Source organism: Heteronotia binoei, chromosome 20 (genome assembly GCF_032191835.1).
Source record: "Heteronotia binoei isolate CCM8104 ecotype False Entrance Well chromosome 20, APGP_CSIRO_Hbin_v1, whole genome shotgun sequence".
NCBI lineage: Eukaryota > Metazoa > Chordata > Lepidosauria > Squamata > Gekkonidae > Heteronotia > Heteronotia binoei.
This window is the reverse complement of record NC_083242.1, coordinates 1,073,348-1,089,929: the sequence shown is the minus strand read 5'-3', so window position 1 is coordinate 1,089,929 and position 16,582 is coordinate 1,073,348. Positions and strand designations below refer to the sequence as shown.

At 50.1% G+C, this 16,582-nt stretch overlaps 1 protein-coding gene across 1 annotated transcript in view; it reads right to left on the bottom strand.

Moving 5' to 3' along the window:
- Positions 1–16,582, bottom strand: part of ARHGAP17 (Rho GTPase activating protein 17) — a 63,312-nt gene that overhangs the window by 30,123 nt on the left and 16,607 nt on the right. Inside the window, exon 2 of the mRNA XM_060260843.1 lies at positions 6,364–6,403. Within this exon, the coding sequence (XP_060116826.1) occupies positions 6,364–6,403 (40 nt within the window). The remainder of the gene's footprint in view (positions 1–6,363; positions 6,404–16,582) is intronic.

Sequence of the window (16,582 nt, the reverse complement as noted above, 5' to 3'; positions counted from 1 at the left end):
TTATCTGGGAGAACCGGGTTTGATTCCCCACTCCTCCACTTGCACCTGCTGGAATGGCCATGGGCCAGCCAGAGCTCTGGCAGAGGTTGTCCTTGAAAGGGCAGCTGCTGTGAGAGCCCTCTCCAGCCCCACCCACCTCACAGGGTGTCTGTTGTGGGGGAGGAAGGTAAAGGAGATTGTGAGCCGCTCTGAGACTCTTCGGAGTGGAGGGCGGGATATAAATCCAATATCTATCTTCTTCTTCATGCGAAGAAGTACTTCCTTTTATCTGTTCTAACCCGACTGCTCAGCAATTTCGCTGAGTGCCTGTGAGTTCTCATTGTGAGAAAGGGAGAAAAGTGCTCCTTTCTCTACCTTCTCCATCCCATGCATCAGCTTGCTAACCTCCATCATGTCACCCCGCAGTCGACGTTTCTCCAAGCTAAAGAGGCCCAAGGGCTCGCTTTCCTTAAAAGAGAGTCCTCCATTCTAATGGGCGAAGGGTGGTGGATGCGTTCAGCACCCCAGCTGGATTTCTGAAGGCACGATCCGGCCACTCTTGCAGCACGCAGCATGGGAATCATCATCATGATGAACAGCCTGACCCCACGATGCAGTGAAGCAGAGCAGGGCAGGGCAGGGAAGGGCTTGCCATGGGGGCTTTCCAGCTGCAGAAGGGTCTTCGGGGGGCGGGCGGGCTCTTGCTGTGAGATCTGTCGACCAGGCCAAGATGGCAACTCCAGCAGCCGCCTTGAGGTGACCATGTTCTACCCTGAACAGTGAGTCTTGACAACTACAGCTGGCTGAAAGCTTTTTGGAGTGTCGGAGAGAGAATTCCTACTCTTTCCAGTTTGTGAAAATCCAGGAGTATCTTGATTTAACATCTGCCGTGCCAGCCTCCTACTCTCGGGTGACTACTTATCTTATCTCCACAAACTAAGAGCTAAAGGCAAGTAGGGGGGGAAAAAACCCTGCATTGATTCAGAGAACCATTATTAATTTAACAGCCTCAAGCGATTAGTATATTAGATTCTGACTGAGTCTGGTCACAAACAGAACTGAGAATCTTCCCCCCGGTAACTTGATTCGCTTCTGCAGCTGGGGAGAAGAATGGAACTCAGTCGGATGTTCCTTAGACACTGGGCCGCATCCTTCTGGCCCGCAGAGCCCCCTACCCCTGGCAGTTAAAGCTCCCTTCACAGTGAGGGGACTGAAGAGGAGGGAGGGGAATTTAAGAGGCCCAAACTGCCCACTGTGAGATGTAGAGATGATGGAATAGGTGGCAGCAGAAAGAGGCCCACTCAGAACCCTCCAGTGAGGCAGCAGATCCAGCGTTAAAATTTCCTTCTTTCAGTCCTCTTAGGGAGAGCCATCTGACGATGCTCCATGAGTCATCTAGCAGTTCTCACAGCCAGGAAAATCTCCTGGGACAGACATCCAAATTGCAAGATCCTTCATGCTTTCTAGGTAGGCCTCAGTCTCGAAGCCCTCTTCTTGGAAGAGAAGATGTCTTGGTTTTCGGTCGAGGCAGGGCCTTCTTGGTAGTGGCAACACTCTGTTCAAACAACTGCCCAGCCACTTCACTGCTGAGGTACAGGATGATATAACTTTTCTGAGTTTCCATCAATGGTGCAGGGTTGGGATTTGCTCATTTATTGGCTACCGAGTCACAGCTGATTCATGGTGACCCTCAGAGGGTTTTCTAGCCAGGCGATGTTGAGAGGTGGTTTGCTATTGCCTTCCCTTCATGTCACAACCCTGGTAGTCCCGCCCCAACACTAGCCGGGGCTCACCCTGCTTAGCCTCCGGGATCGGGCAAGCCTGGTCTAACCAGGTCGTAGCATAATTTTATTACATGTATTTTAATTTTTTTAGATTACTTTTGATACTTTTAAAATTACTGGTTCAATGGTATCGTGTACTGCGTTAGGAATCCACGAATAAATCATTTTTCTAAAAAACACCAGTCTTGTACATCAGCGGTCCCCAACCTTTTTGACACCAGGGACCAGTTTTGTGGAAGACAATTTTTCCACGGAATGGCTTCAGGATGATGGTGCCCTTTATTTCTATTAGTTTGGTGTGGTAGTTAAGTGTGCGGACTCTTATCTAAGAGATCCAGGTTTGATTCCCCACTCCTCCACTTGCAGCTGCTGGAATGGCCTTGGGTCAGCCAGAGCTCTCTTATCTGGGAGAACCGGGTTTGATTCCCCACTCCTCCACTTGCAGCTGCTGGAATGGCCTTTGGTCAGCCATGGTTCTCACAGAGTTGTCCTTGAAAGGGCAGCTTCTGCAGAGCGCTCTCTCAGCCCCATCCACCTCACAGGGTGTCTCTTGTGAGGGAGGAAGGGAAAGGAGATTGTGAGCTGCTCTGAGAATCTGAGTGGAGGGTGGGATATAAATCCAATATCTTCTTCTTAGGTGCAAGTACTCTTATCTGGGAGAACCGGGTTTTATTCTTCACTCCTCCACTTACAGCTGCTGGAATGGCCTTGGGTCAGCCAGAGCTCTCTTATCTGGGAGAACCGGGTTGGATTCCCCACTCCTCCACTTGCAGCTGCTGGAATGGCCTCGGGTCAGCCAGAGCTCTCTTATCTGGGAGAACCGGGTTGGATTCCCCACTCCTCCACTTGCAGCTGCTGGAATGGCCTTGGGTCAGCCAGAGCTCTCTTATCTGGGAGAACCGGGTTGGATTCCCCACTCCTCCACTTGCAGCTGCTGGAATGGCCTTGGGTCAGCCAGAGCTCTCTTATCTGGGAGAACCGGGTTGGATTCCCGACTCCTCCACTTGCACCTGCTGGAATGGCCTTGGGTCAGTCATAGCTCTCTTATCTGGGAGAACCGGGTTTGATTCCCCACTCCCCCACTTGCACCTGCTGGAATGGCCTGGGGTCAGCCAGAGCTCTCTTATCTGGGAGAACCGGGTTTGATTCCCCACTCCCCCACTTGCACCTGCTGGAATGGCCTGGGGTCAGCCAGAGCTCTCTTATCTGGGAGAACCGGGTTTGATTCCCCACTCCTCCACTTGCAGCTGCTGGAATGGCCTTGGGTCAGCCATAGTTCTTGCAGAGGTTGTCCTTGAAAGGGCAGCTTCTGGGAGAGCTCTCTCAGCCCCACCTACCTCACAGGGTGTCTCTTGTAGGGAAGGAAGGTAAGGGAGATTGTAAGCCACTCTGAGATTCGGAGTGGAGGGCTGGATATAAATCCAGCGTCGTCTTATTATTATTATTAGTAGTAGTAGTACACTGTAATATATAACGAAATAATGATACAATTCATGGCCCAGTTGCCGACAGGCCACGGACTGGGACTGATCCGCAGCTGAGGGGTTGGGGACCCCTGCTGTATATGACAAATCAGTGACTCAGGAAATGCGCTCAGACAGATCAATACGGGTTGCCGTGTCAGTCTTTCTGTAGCAGCGGAAAAGAGCAGGAGTTGAGCAGCACCTGAAAGACTAATGAAATTTGGGGTGGGGGAGTCTCCTGAGGGCTCCTGCCCTGCCACAAATGTTGTGAATCTTTCAGGCCCTCTCAGCCCCACCCACCTCACAGGGTGTCTGTTGTGGGGGGAGATGATATAGGAAACTGTAAGCTGCTCTAAGTCAGAGAGAAGGTCAAGGTATGAATCTGCAGTCTTCTTCTCTGTCTTCTCTTCTTCTCTGTCTCCTCCTCCTTCTTCCCTGGACTCTGGCTCTTTCCAGCAAGCGTGCTGTACTCCTGGCTCTTCTGCAGGCAGAGTGTTAAATTTAAACGTGCCTCCCCCACGGCTCTTCCTGCACAGCTTGACTGGTCCTGAAGTGCGTCTAGCGCAACATAGAGAACGTTTCCCCTTCTGGCAGAAGAACAGCCTCTCTTTGATTTCTGGGAAGGAGCGTGTGCTCAAGGGAGAGCATTCCAGAACAAAGGCATATATCCATGCCTGCCATCTGGCGAAGCATAAGGAGTTCAATGCAAAGGAAGGCAGCTGAAGCCTTTCGCTAGAGATCGGAGAGAGTGCTGCTCAGTAACGAAGCAAAGCGGGCAAACGATTCCACTGGGGTGCAGAGGTCAAGTGCTGCGGCTGGGAAGAAGGCCTCGCAACTGCTGGCTAGAGCGGCCCAGCCACAACAAATATTTCAATCCCATCACCAAGGCAACAGATGAGAACAGCAAGACTCCTATTTTGTTCCTCGCTTTAAACCTTCGCTACAGATATTTACTTAGGTCGGGCGCCAAGTTTGCTTGTATTCCGTCTCCCTCCTGCCCCGTTCTGAATCGGAAAGCCCTGCTTAATCACGAGGGATAAATGGAATGCAAAACATGAATTAGGAAAAAGAGCTTCACGCTGCTGCACAAGTATGAAGTGCCCGGCTGAGCCTCTGCTCAGGGAAGAAGAACCGGGGCCGCCTAAAAGGCCAGGCGGGCATCTGGGGGCACCTCCCAGCTGGCGCTTCCTCGGCCACCTGATTGCGTTTTTAAAAAACCTCCACAAAAACCAGCCCTTTAGATTGTTTGAGTAAAAAGCCATAAATGTACAGCTGCGAGTACTCCGGCCATCAGTATAAAAGCAATAAACTGCTTTAACTCACCTCTCAGCCAAATATTGCCTTTTATTCTGAGGGTGAGGCCAGATAACAGATGTTGCGGCTGCAGTGCAAAGACTGAGAACTCTTCCTCGGTTTCTGCCTTACGTTGGTGATCCAAATCCCTCTGGGTCAAGCGTCTGAAGGCCCCTTGTTCCCACCCCCTGGCCAGGAAACCTGCCCACTGACAGACGAGCGTGGAATCCCCTTCCTCCCTGGCATTCCCAGCAACCATCCTATGAAGCACTTCCTAAATCAAGCCTTTTGCTTTGTCCCACTTTTCCACCTTTGACAGGTATGAACAGGCACTCACCTGTGGACCAGAAGTTCATATACATTTGGAACGACCCCCTCCCCCCAGCATGACATCTTGTTCTGTGACTTCATGTCGCAACTCCTCCTCCCATTGGCCAAAAAAGCCAGGCTTAGCAGTCGACCAAAGATTTCAGGAAAAGGCCCCAGACTTACTTCGCCCAGAAGTACTTTTTCCTGTCCCTGCTGAAAGGGGCCGGAAATGTGTCTGTGTCTATGGCTGAGAACTTATCTGATTCCATGAAACAAAACAGACAAGCTAACGACGACCCTTCAATGCCCAGCCCCCTTTCAATCATTTTGCTTTATTCGGGAGTTCTGTGAGACCAGGGGTGGCTAAACTTGCTCAGCGTTACAGCCACATAGAATAAATATCGGATGTTTGAGAGCTGACAGGCAGGCAGGCAGGAAGACGAGAGGAAGGAGGGAGAGGTGGAAAGAAAACAACTTTAACTTTAAATGCATTCTCCAAGCCACTGGCTGGTTTTGCTTGGAAAAGTGATTTAAAGAGACAAAGGCCTTCTCCAAGCCGGCCAATAGAATGGTGGGGGCTTTGACAGCCACACAATATGTGTGAAAGAGCCACTCCCGAGCCACAGTTTGGCTACCCCTGGGTTAGACTAAATTGTTTTATATAAAGGGATAAATGCTACTTACATTGATGCCTTCCTGCATTATTTTGCTTTCTTAAAGGAGCCCTGCTGTTAGACTGGATTGTGTTCCATAAAGGAATAAATGTTGCCTGCACTGATTGTTCTGTTGGCAACAGTTTTGTTTGCTTGTGCTGCTCCCCCAACTCTTCCATACCAGCAGTGCTGCGTTATTTTGTTTTATTCGGGATTTCTGGTGCTAGACTGAACAGTTTTTTATTTGCTCGCTGTTTAATTTAATAGTCTTTTTCTTTATGCCCCTAACTTGCCCGGCTCTACTGCGTTATTTTTTTAAACAAAAAAAGCAGGAGCCTCTGCAGTTAAGAGTCCAATGTTTTTGTTATTATACTTTGTAATTTGTTTGCTGATTGAATGAATTGATTCTTACCGTATCTGCAATCTACCTGGAGTGCCCAGCTCTGGAGAGACCACACTAGCCCGATCTCATCAGAGCTTGGAAGCTCAGCCCTAATTAGTGCTTGGATGGGAGGCCAAGGAAGTCCAGGGCGGCCATTGCCTTGAAAAGCCTACTGGGCAGCTAGAAATCGGATGCGACTTGACAGCACTTTCCTTTCAGTCCCAGCGAGAAAAGTGGATGTATATATGCAGCTGCTACAGCTATGACTACTACTACTAAAAGGTGCTGATTTGCAAATGCTCACACACTTTGGTTTCACCAACCCTCGTGCATTTGCAGCTTTCGCTTCGTTTTCTGCCACACTTCCTCCTTTCAGCTACAACGTTTCTTGTCTGGAACTATATTAGCGTTTCCCCAGCCACCATGAGACAAAAGCAAAAGAAAAAGGGGGGAAAAAAAGATCTTAGAGGCTATTTTAGTACAGGAATTAATTATAATACCTGCAGCAGATCTTCACTGAGGACTTCGGTTCTCTCGGCTCTGTTGAAGGGGGGAAACAAAAAGCGCTCAGATTATCTGTACATAAATCAGAAGGTTTCCTGCCTAAGAAGTGGCCGCTCTGTTTCTTGGGGGACCCTGTTGCTGTTGATGCCCACCAGGGAAAAGCGGCCATCAGCCTGAGAGCACCTGAGCAACCGGCAGGGCAGGTGGGAGAAGCCATCCTCTTCCCCTGCTCGCTCAGCCACACCAAGCAACAAGTGCCCCAAAGCAATTCTCTGCATTGCTCAAATTCCAGGCCTAAGAGAGGCTAATCCTTGAATGCTGCTTGCAAGCAGGGGTCAAAAAGACACCGGGCTATTTTTGTGCCTTGGCATTTGCAACGGGCTCGGCTGCAGCTGGCCAGCCATGGGCACCCCGCTTCCCAGGACGGAGCAAGCACAGCTCTGGGCCATGTGCAGAATCCTACGGAAACATGACGGCTGGGAAGGGACATCTGGGGACAAAACAGGGAAGAATTTTAATCTTGGTTCATCGCACTGCCTTTGCTTCCTGGTCTTCCCTTCTTAGCCCCCTTAAGTCTTCAAAGGTTTCAATGGGATAGAGAAATCAGCCTGGCCATTACACCTTGCCAGTTATCCACAACGCTTCCCCCTGCAGCAGAACAAAGTAGGAGTCAAGTTTCACCTTTAAGACCAACAAAGTTTTATTCTGAGGAAGGGTGCTTAGAGCACACGAAAGCGTCCGTTCTGAATAAAACTCGGTTGGTCTTAAAGGTGCCGCTTGACTCCTCCTTTGTTCTACTGCTTCAGACCAAGACGGCTGCCCCCTTGGATCTATCTCCCTGCAGCACTTCATAACTTTTGTGCATGAAGGAAATGCGGCCCCATTAGGCTGATGTGAAATTATACCCGGCCTGAAGCAATGGTTGGCAGGAGGTTCTGAAAAGCATTTTTCCATACGCTTACCAGATGGCCGCCTTCCCTGGGAACTGGCAGATTTTGCAAAGCCCTGGGAACGGCCGGCCGCCGCTTCCCGCCCCGCTTTCCAGCCACTCCACCCGCACCAATAAAAAGAGGCAGACCAAGACGCGCAGCCCCGTCCGCCCATCTGGAAGCAGCAGAAAAGAGCAAGAGTCCGGGAGCAGGGTTAGGAACTTTCGGGAGTCACTGCTGGCTTCTTCAGATACCTGAGGAAATGAACAGTGACGCACAAAAGCTGCTAAAAAGGTAAAGGTCGTCCCCTGTGCAAGCACCAGTCGTTTCCGACTCTGGGGTGATGTTGCTCTCACAACGTTTTCACGGCAGACTTTTTACGGGGTGGTTTGCCATTGCCTTCCCCAGTCCTCTACACTTCCCCCCCCCAGCAAGCTGGGGAATCATTTGACCCACCTCGGAAGGATGGAAGGCTGAGTCAACCTTGAGCCAGCTACCTGAACCAGCTTCTGCTGGGATCGAACTCAGGCCGTGAGCAGAGAGTTCCGACTGCAGTACTGCAGCTTTCCCACTCTGCGCCACGGGGCTGCTACCCTGCTACAAATTTGGTTTGTCATTAAGGAGCTGCTGGACTCTGGCTCTTTTCTACTGCAATAAGAAAAGGAGCCCTGAGCGAGGCTTTCAAACTTCAGACCCAACAAAACTCTGCCTTTAAAATGGGGGGGGCTGCCTTCCCCTGCCCCCCCCGGCACACTTCAAGCAACATGAAGAACAGAACCTGAGTGGAGTATCATCTTGACAACATTTTCCAGGGATATATCACCTTTTATGAGCCAAAGCTCAGAGCAGAGAGAATTCCGCTGCATAAAGAGGGAGCCCAATACTTGAGAACAAATGATCTCAGTCTCACGGAGTTTGATCCACCACTCTTTGGAGGCTGGCTGTTGTAAAACTGTGACTGAAAGGACCACCTGACCCTAATATCCAAACCCTGAGCTGCAGCATGCTTTATTTATTTACTTACTTAAATAATTTACACCCCTTGCTGTTCTCCTCATTGGGGACCCAAAATCAGCTTGCGGCATTCTCCTCTCCCCCATCTTATCATCACAACAACCCTGTGAGGTCAGTGAGGCTGAGAGAGACAGTGTGACTTGGCCGAAGGTCATTCCACAGCACAAATGGGGATTCAAGCCCCCGTCTCCCAGATACTAGTTTGAGACTCTTGACCGCTACGCCGCACTGGCACCGGGAACCATGTAAAAGTTGCTTTACTTTTTAAAAATGTGACTTAATCACAATATCTTCACGCACCCCCATGCATCATAACAATTCTTCTCCACCCCTCCGGGTAAATGAAACTTGCCGAGTGCACACAACTTCTCTGTTCAGGCAGATAAACGCTTGCTTCCCACAGCTGCAAAGCCCAGCTGCACATTTTCATAAGCAGAACTGAGAGTCCTCTGGAAGCCACCTGGGCCCATTTCCTGCTACTCCCCATTCACATTCTGGGGCTGTTCAGCACTGCTTGTATGACCCCCCGACACTTCCATGCACCCATACCTCACCTGCTGGACCCGAAGGTTTCCCCCAAGACCACCGCCTGATTGCAAACAATTTACAAGGGGCATTACAAGCTGCAGAAACAGAGAATCAAGAGAGGCCACTCCAGCCCTGGAGCCGCAAAAGTGGGGCTGTACCATTGCATGGCATTTGATGTGGTAAACTTTACCTGCGGGCAAAGGCATGGAGATTGGAGGAGAACTTATGCAAGGGCTGATCCCTTTATTTCTTCATGCTTTCTGTTTTCCGACACGAGGCTTTCTGTTTTAACTCCTGTACTTTATTTACTGATTTAGTGCCACAGTTCGGTCTAAGAAGAGAGCGGCTGAGAAGTCGCTCGAGGCCATGAATGCTTGCTATTGCTCTGAAGGGGGCTGGGGCAGCTTTCTGAACCCAGGCGGCATCTCTGGGAACCACTGGACAAGGGAGCTCCCAGGGGAGGGGAGCAAACGGGCAGGGGATCTTGGGAATCTCTTCCGCCCTAGGAGAAAAGCCTTCCCCCACCCTGATACCAACGCAGAGGTCCCTGACCTCTTTGGAATCCTGACACAGAATGGCAGGAGAAGGCACAAAATGGTCACCACAGTAGGCGGAGCCAGCCACCCAAAGGCTGCATTTCTTCAGTCGCTTGGAGGATTTGGGGGGAGGGGTTGCTGCCAAGTCCGCTTGAAGGTGAAGTGCTCTAACCAGGAATACGACTGGCCATGTTGCAATGTGCCAAAATGAGTGAGCAGATTGTCTCTTAAGGCTTTTCTACGCATGCCGCGGGGGAGGGGTTGTCTCAAGCTTGCCCATTTCCCCATTAACTGTGGAACATTCAATCTCCATCAGCTTTAAGGGTTTCTGGACTTTTTACACACATCTTTGGGGGCCTCTTTCAGGCAGGGGCCCAGCAAGAGACTGCTCAGAGTGGTCTGTAAAAGGGACCCCTATCTTGCACCGCTTGTACCCCTCCCTGCTTTCCCCACCTAATCAATGGGTTTGTGTAAAGTTTCAAATTTGCTGAGGGAGCAGCAGAGAACCAGAGAACTCACATACAGCCTGGAAAGTGAAGCCATTCTCAAGCCGCTTTCAGTTTTCTTAAGAACTGCTACCAGATGCCCTAACAGCAGCTCAGCCACTGCGGCTGCAGAGTGGAGAAGTATTCAAAGTACACCCGAGGGTTTTTCTGGCCAAAACACCTTTTTTTGCAAGTTCTCTTTGCCTGGCATATTGTGCTTCTCATGCCCACAGAATTCCAAAGACATCTGATTTCCTAAGTGCTGCTGCTATAAAGAGCTTGTGTAGCGCAGCAGGCTAGGCCTCAGATCATGATATGAACCTATGAAGCTGCTTTATACTGACGCTTTATACTGTGGGTCCATCAAAGTCAGTATTGTCTACTCAGACTGGCAGCGGCTGAGGTTTTTCACACCTACCTGCCTGGACCCTTTTTAGTTGGAGATGCCGGGGATTGAACCAGGGACCTTCTGCTTACCAAGCAGATGCTCTACCACTGAGCCACCATCCCTCCCCAAATCCCCACTATCTATCCAAATCTTACTTGGCCTTGGGCCAGTTATACTCAGCCTTGCCTCCCTCACAGGGGTGTTGTGAAGACAGAATGGAGGAAAGGAAAGCCATGTCTGCCACTGTGAACTCCTTGGAGGCAGGGGGTTTGGGTACTAATGTGATACCCGTAAGCAAATTCCAGTGGAACCCATGGGACGTGGTCCTGAGTAAACATCTTTAGGAATAAGGTGTAACTTTTCAATGCAGTGGGAACTCAGGGAAATGCCTCCCCGCTCTGAAGAATGAGTAAGCAGAGAACTATTCTGCCTCAGTCCTCTCCTATGAGGCAGCCCCACCCCCAAACAAAACAGAAACCACCTCCCAGTTTCTTCTGGCTGGCAGCCTGTGTGAAAGTCCATCCACTCTGTACAGAACTTAACAGCATGCATTCTAGAAGAAACATAATGTTTCTCAAACCGAGCAACTTCCCAACACATTTCCTAACAGTGAGTCACGAAGGATCCAGGGGACGGTACAGAGCACCGCTTAATAAGAAGACGAATCTCCCAAACACAAGGAAGTCCTTCCCCAGAAGGTGAAGTGGCTTCCCTGAACTAGCAGGGAGACTTGGCTGCTCAGCAGTTTAGGAAGAGAGAAGTTGCCGATCTGGCCTGTCTCCACAGGAGCAGCAACTGCCTGGAAACGGGAAGGAACTCAGCTACCAGACATTAAGCTATCTAGTGGTCACTGGTCTATCTAGGTCACTACAGTTAATTCGGAAGGCAGCAGGGAGAGACAGTGGCTCAGTGGTAGAGCATCTGCTTGATAAGTAGAAGGTCCCAGGTTCAATCCCCAGCATCTTTAACTAAAAAGGGTCCAGGTAAGTAGTCGTGAAAAACCTCAGCTTGAGACCCCGGAGAGCCGCTGCCAGTCTGAGCAGACGATACTGACTTTGATGGACCGAAGGGGTCTGATTCAGTAGAAGGCAGCTTCGGATGTTCAGTTCTCCAGGAACTGTGGCTGAAACTCTTTCTCCCACGCTGGCCACACTTTCAGCTGGAGATACCGGGCCTGGGATCGAGCACATGCAAAGCACTGTGTACCACCACAAGTGGCTGACTACTACAAATGATGGAGAACCACATGGAAACTGGTCGGTTCCCTGCAAACTCCTGCTCTTTGTGACCGGTCAATCGCAAAGAGGCTGCTCTGTTTAGCCATTTAGCTATGGGGGGAACAGGACAGAGGTTTTAAAAAATGATTCATGGGGCAGAGAGAGTTGGCAAAGAGAATTTTCTCTCCCCCTCCCCACCAAAAACCCACTAGAATTCCAGGGCATCCAATGAAACTGACTGGTAGTAGATTCAGGATTCAAACAGCCTCCAAAAGAACCAGCCCGCTCACTCCTTTTCAGAGATGGCACCTGGTCATGGGAGAAAGCACAGAATGGTAGGAAATCAATTTCCTAGTCGTGAAGAGCTCCAAGCCCTCTTCTGTGATTGAACAGAAACTCAGAAGTAGGCCAAGAGATGCAGAAGGTGTGGAAAGGCAAAGACTCCCTGAGAGCCAACGTGATCTCAGTGCACATCGGGTGGAGAGCCCCTGGTAGTTCCAAGGTCACGCCGGAACCAAAACTTGAGGACCTGGGGTAGGGAAGAGTGCCTAGAGCAAGCAGAGACATTTATTCTCTGAAATGCAGTGTAGTGTACGGATCCACACACATGTGCGACTTTTAAAGATTTCCTTCAGCAGATAAAGTGTTATTCTAGGTACCTCGGAACAGAAAGATGAAATGAGCAGACCCGGGAAAGAAAGTTTTCAGCCGTATTACAGCTACATCCTGCTCACTTTCCATAGCACAATGGCCAGACTCGGTGCCAGGGGGAAAGTTCCATGGAAAACCTGCGGCTCTGTGCAAAGGCCAAGACAAAGGCGCCAGAATCGAAGCGGGACAGTTTCCTCTCCGTCCAGTGCTGCGAGTTGAACAGGGCCAAGGGTAGCTCTCCAGTTGTTTTTTGCCTACAACTCCCATCAGCCCCAGCCATTGGCCATGCTGGCTGGGGCTGATGGGAGTCGTAGGCAAAAAAAACATTCGGAGAGCTACCATTGGCCAACCCTGACATAGACTGTAGCTGCAGAAAACAAGAGGCCTGGAACTTAAGCGGCCAAGTTATGGAGTGGGAGGCCCCGGTGGTTTAGAGTTGCTGCCCCTTAGATCTTGCCCCCCTCAAGTTTAAGCAGCAGGTCCCCCCTCCAGTATTCACTCCCACTTTGGACGCTCAGAATTGTAAGACAGTTTAAGCAGCCTAGGTACTGACTTGTGATGTGACGGTACCTCCTTTTAAAAGAAATACATGAGTGCGATTCAGACTTGGGTTTGTTGCCAGCCCCTTACATGCACCTCCTCCCAGACTGAAGATATGCACTGCATGCGTAACACTGTGGAGTCTGGTCCCTGCTACCAACCGCTGTTTAGGCCCACCCATCTGGAAGACTGGACACTGCCGTCCCTACTGATTTTACTTCTCCTCTCTCCTGGTCCCCCTTTCCCCCACATATACACTCCTGCTCAAAACTGCAGTAGCTCTACCGAATGTGTGATTGTTGTTGCGATATTGGCTGGGATAAGGAACGCCCGCCTGTGTTTTGACTGCGTACCAGTAGTACTTGCTCAGGATAAGTGCCCCCCCTCCACTATTGTATCAAACAAAAAAAAGGCCTACATTCCCTTCAAATCAGGGCCACGCAACCTTTTCCTGCTAGAATGTGGTTCGCAAAGCCGCTATTTTAGGGGTTTTTAATCCTGGTTTTCTACACTCTGCACAAACATGCCAGCTAATTCCCCGTGTTAATTTGACTGCCGGTTCACACCTTTGTGAGGGTGAGGTAATGAGTTCTAAAGAGAAAGCTTCGCTGTGGCTGCTATATCCCCCAAGGCCTTGGGTACCAAACACCAAAACCTTCCTTTGAAAGTAGGTTTCTGGAAGTGGGGGGAGGAGGAGATGGAACATGATTCTTGATTCAGCTTTTCTCCATCCCTCCACTCTCTGCCACTAACTAAGCGCCAGAGTTTGCCCATAACCAACAACCAAGCTTTACCTAGATAAGGCCTACTGAACAGCACTTGTTATATCCCTAGATAACTGAGTGCAAACAATTGCAGGAGGTCATAGACAGGCTGGAAAGAGCAGCAACAGGGGAAGGCGTTCATAGTGTAGGAGGAGGGGGAAATATCCTCTGTTTGGCTCACCCAGTGACCTGGGAGTTCCCTTGCAATGTCACCCAAAAGCTGTATCCAAGCTCTAAACAGATCGCTTTTTCCACGCCGGCTGCCAGAAACAACTGGGAAATGTGCACTTGATCTTTAAAACTTCTATGACGGCCTCTGAGTAGCTGCAAAAACAGTAAAGCTTCCAGACAGACTGAATGCCTGTTAGGAAATCTGCACCGTTAGCTGGGTTCTTCCCCCCTCCCCGGCAGTCCCAGCTCCATGGCAGCCTCTGCAAATACAAAGCTTGACTCTCATAACTAGCTGAATGTGTTTGATATCAGCCAAATCACACAAGGCCAAGGAACCGAGAGGCGTTCTCCCATCCAAGACAAGGGCCTGGTATTTAGAGCTGTTGTCCCTCTGTAGTTACAAAAACAGAATTTCAAACGCAAGCCACTGCTTACTTTCTGGTCTATATTCCTGCGTAAGAACATTATCTTACTATTCTTTTTACTCAAAGGTCCTGAACAGATTAAGATCCAAATTTCTCACAAGCCATCACTGCAGCTAAACATCTAGCAACTAAGGTCTTCTACTTCTGATCTTCTACAAAGGAAAAATTGGATGATTTGTTTCTGAGATGGCAAATTCACATAACAAGTTGAGAGGGCAGGCTTAGAAACTTTAAGAAAAAGCAGCTTTCCGCGTGATCAAGGTACAAGTGGAGGTAGATTACATAAAGGTGCAGGAAGATCATTTAGCATAAAAGCTATTTGCACGCAAAGGGAAGTCTGCTCTCCAAGTCTTGCCCGACTGCAGGACCAGCGGCCTCTGAATTCTAAAACTTAACAGCCACCTTTCCTGCGATGTTTGCCCCCAAAAGGTCTCCCTGCCCAGACTTTACTACCAGAGGAACGGCCCTGCGGAACTGAGTGGAATTGTGAGATCATCATACCGGCTTCCCGCCACTCCAGGGTTTCCGGCCTTCTAAAGGCCTCCTGTCACGGATGGGTTTATTTTGCATGCCTAATTAGCCCTTCCTGGGCAACATTCTGCCTTTAAGCCCTCAAGAGGTGCTGCTTGTCCTGGTGCTGGGAGAGTTTTAGCTTTGGCTACTTCCTGTTTTGTAAAAATTAATCTGTTGGCAGCAGCTCACCATCTGTTGGTGTGCAGATTGCAAACATACAGCAGAACAGGAGAAACAGTCTACAGTATCACGGATCCAGAACTCTTCGCCTCAGTCAATTTCTGTTCAGGCTGCTAAGACCAGCACTGCGAGCGTTCCCTTCCTGGCCTCTTCCGGTCTGAAAGGAGAGTCCCCGCCCAGGCTGGAGAAACCCACCCAGACAAATCAACTTCACTTCACCAGCCTGCCCATCTGCCTCTCCCCCAAACCGTGCGTCACCGGGTGATCCCTTCTGTTTGCAAGCTGCCCAGCAACAGGATAAATAAGAGAACACCACTGGTGCGTCTGTACCCTGCAAAGCTCTGGCGGGAAAGAGAGCTCATGTCTCATGGAGTGGGGGACCTGCGCACAGCTGGATCTTGGCCCTGATGGGATTTAAGCCCTGGGAAGTGAAACGCTCAGCTCAGAGTAATAATCCCCTTAAAGCCAACCAGCCACTTCTTATCCCAGCAAGCAGCTCTCTCTGCTACTGTTCCTGTATTCATTTTTACAGAACTTTCTCACAGCGCTTTCTTTGCTCGCTGGACCTGTCACAGTGAGGCCGGACAGCATTCTTCTGACATTACAGACGGGGAACAGAGCGCAATCTGCCCAAGGCGTCGATGTCTATCATGCAGCAGAAGGCAGACACCGTCCGCAAGGAGCCCGTCAGCTAGACTAACCATCTTCAGCCGTTCCAGACCCAGGAAACATTTAAGCTGCAAGCCAACATGGGAAGCTGCCTTACACCGGTAACATAACGAGATGTTACTGACATCTGGGCCACAGAAACCTTTAGCTCCTCGCCTCTACACAATAAGCTTCTGCTAAAGGGACTGGACGTTTCTGTCCAGGCCTGTCAGCATCTCTTAACTGAGTCAGGCTTTTGATCTCTCGAGGTCAGCCCGGTCTTCTCTCGCCAGCAACAGCTCTCCAGGCTCACGGGGCCTTGTCCTCCCGAGTGGGATTAAACCTGGACCTTCTTCAGCAACATTAGGCCTTTTGCTGTTCAGTCACAGTTGAGTCCGACTCTTGGTGACCCCATGGACCAAGTCACGCCAGGCCCTCCTGTCTCCCACCATCCTCCAAAATCTGCCCAAGTTCATGTTAGCCATCTCATCTTTTGCCGTCTCCTTCTTCTTTTGCCTTCTGTCTTTCCCAGCATCAGGGTCTTCTCCAGTGAGTGCTCCCTTCTCATTGGGCGGCCAATTCAGCATCTGACCTTCCAGAGAACAGTCAGGGTTGATTTCCCTTAGGATTGACTGTAATACATTTTAAGAACATTCAGATGCTACGAAGTCAGGCATTCCCAGAAGACGCCCCCATCAGCAAACCCTATTAAGAAGCAGGGCCACTGGTTCTGCCCTGCCAGATTTGCCCAGAGCAAACCTAAACTTCAGCGGGAATAACTACGCTAGAAAACAAAGAGTCCAGTGACACCTTAAAGACAGCTAGATCCAAGGCCCAGGAGCACCTTAGAAACCAGCCAGAGTTTCAGGGGATAAGCTTCCGAGAGCTGTAGCTCCCTTCGGCAGATAGCCTCTCGAAAGCTTCTACCCTGAAAGTCTGGCTGGTCTCAAAGACACTCTTGGTCTCAGTTCCGGATGGCTGACTGCAGCCCAACATGGCTGCCCTCTGAAACTACCACAAAGACAAATGCATCTGTTACAGTACTAGACTTCATGAGTTTAATCCAAAGAGGAAGACCAGAAAGGGATGACAGAAGGAATATTTAAAGTCCTTCAGGAAGAGATTCTGTCTGGGGCTAACAGATGCCAGTTACCCAGTGTCTGCAGGCCGGGGATTGTTGCTTGAAACAGAAAGGTGCCTTGGGGTGGCAGTCCCAAGACTCAGCT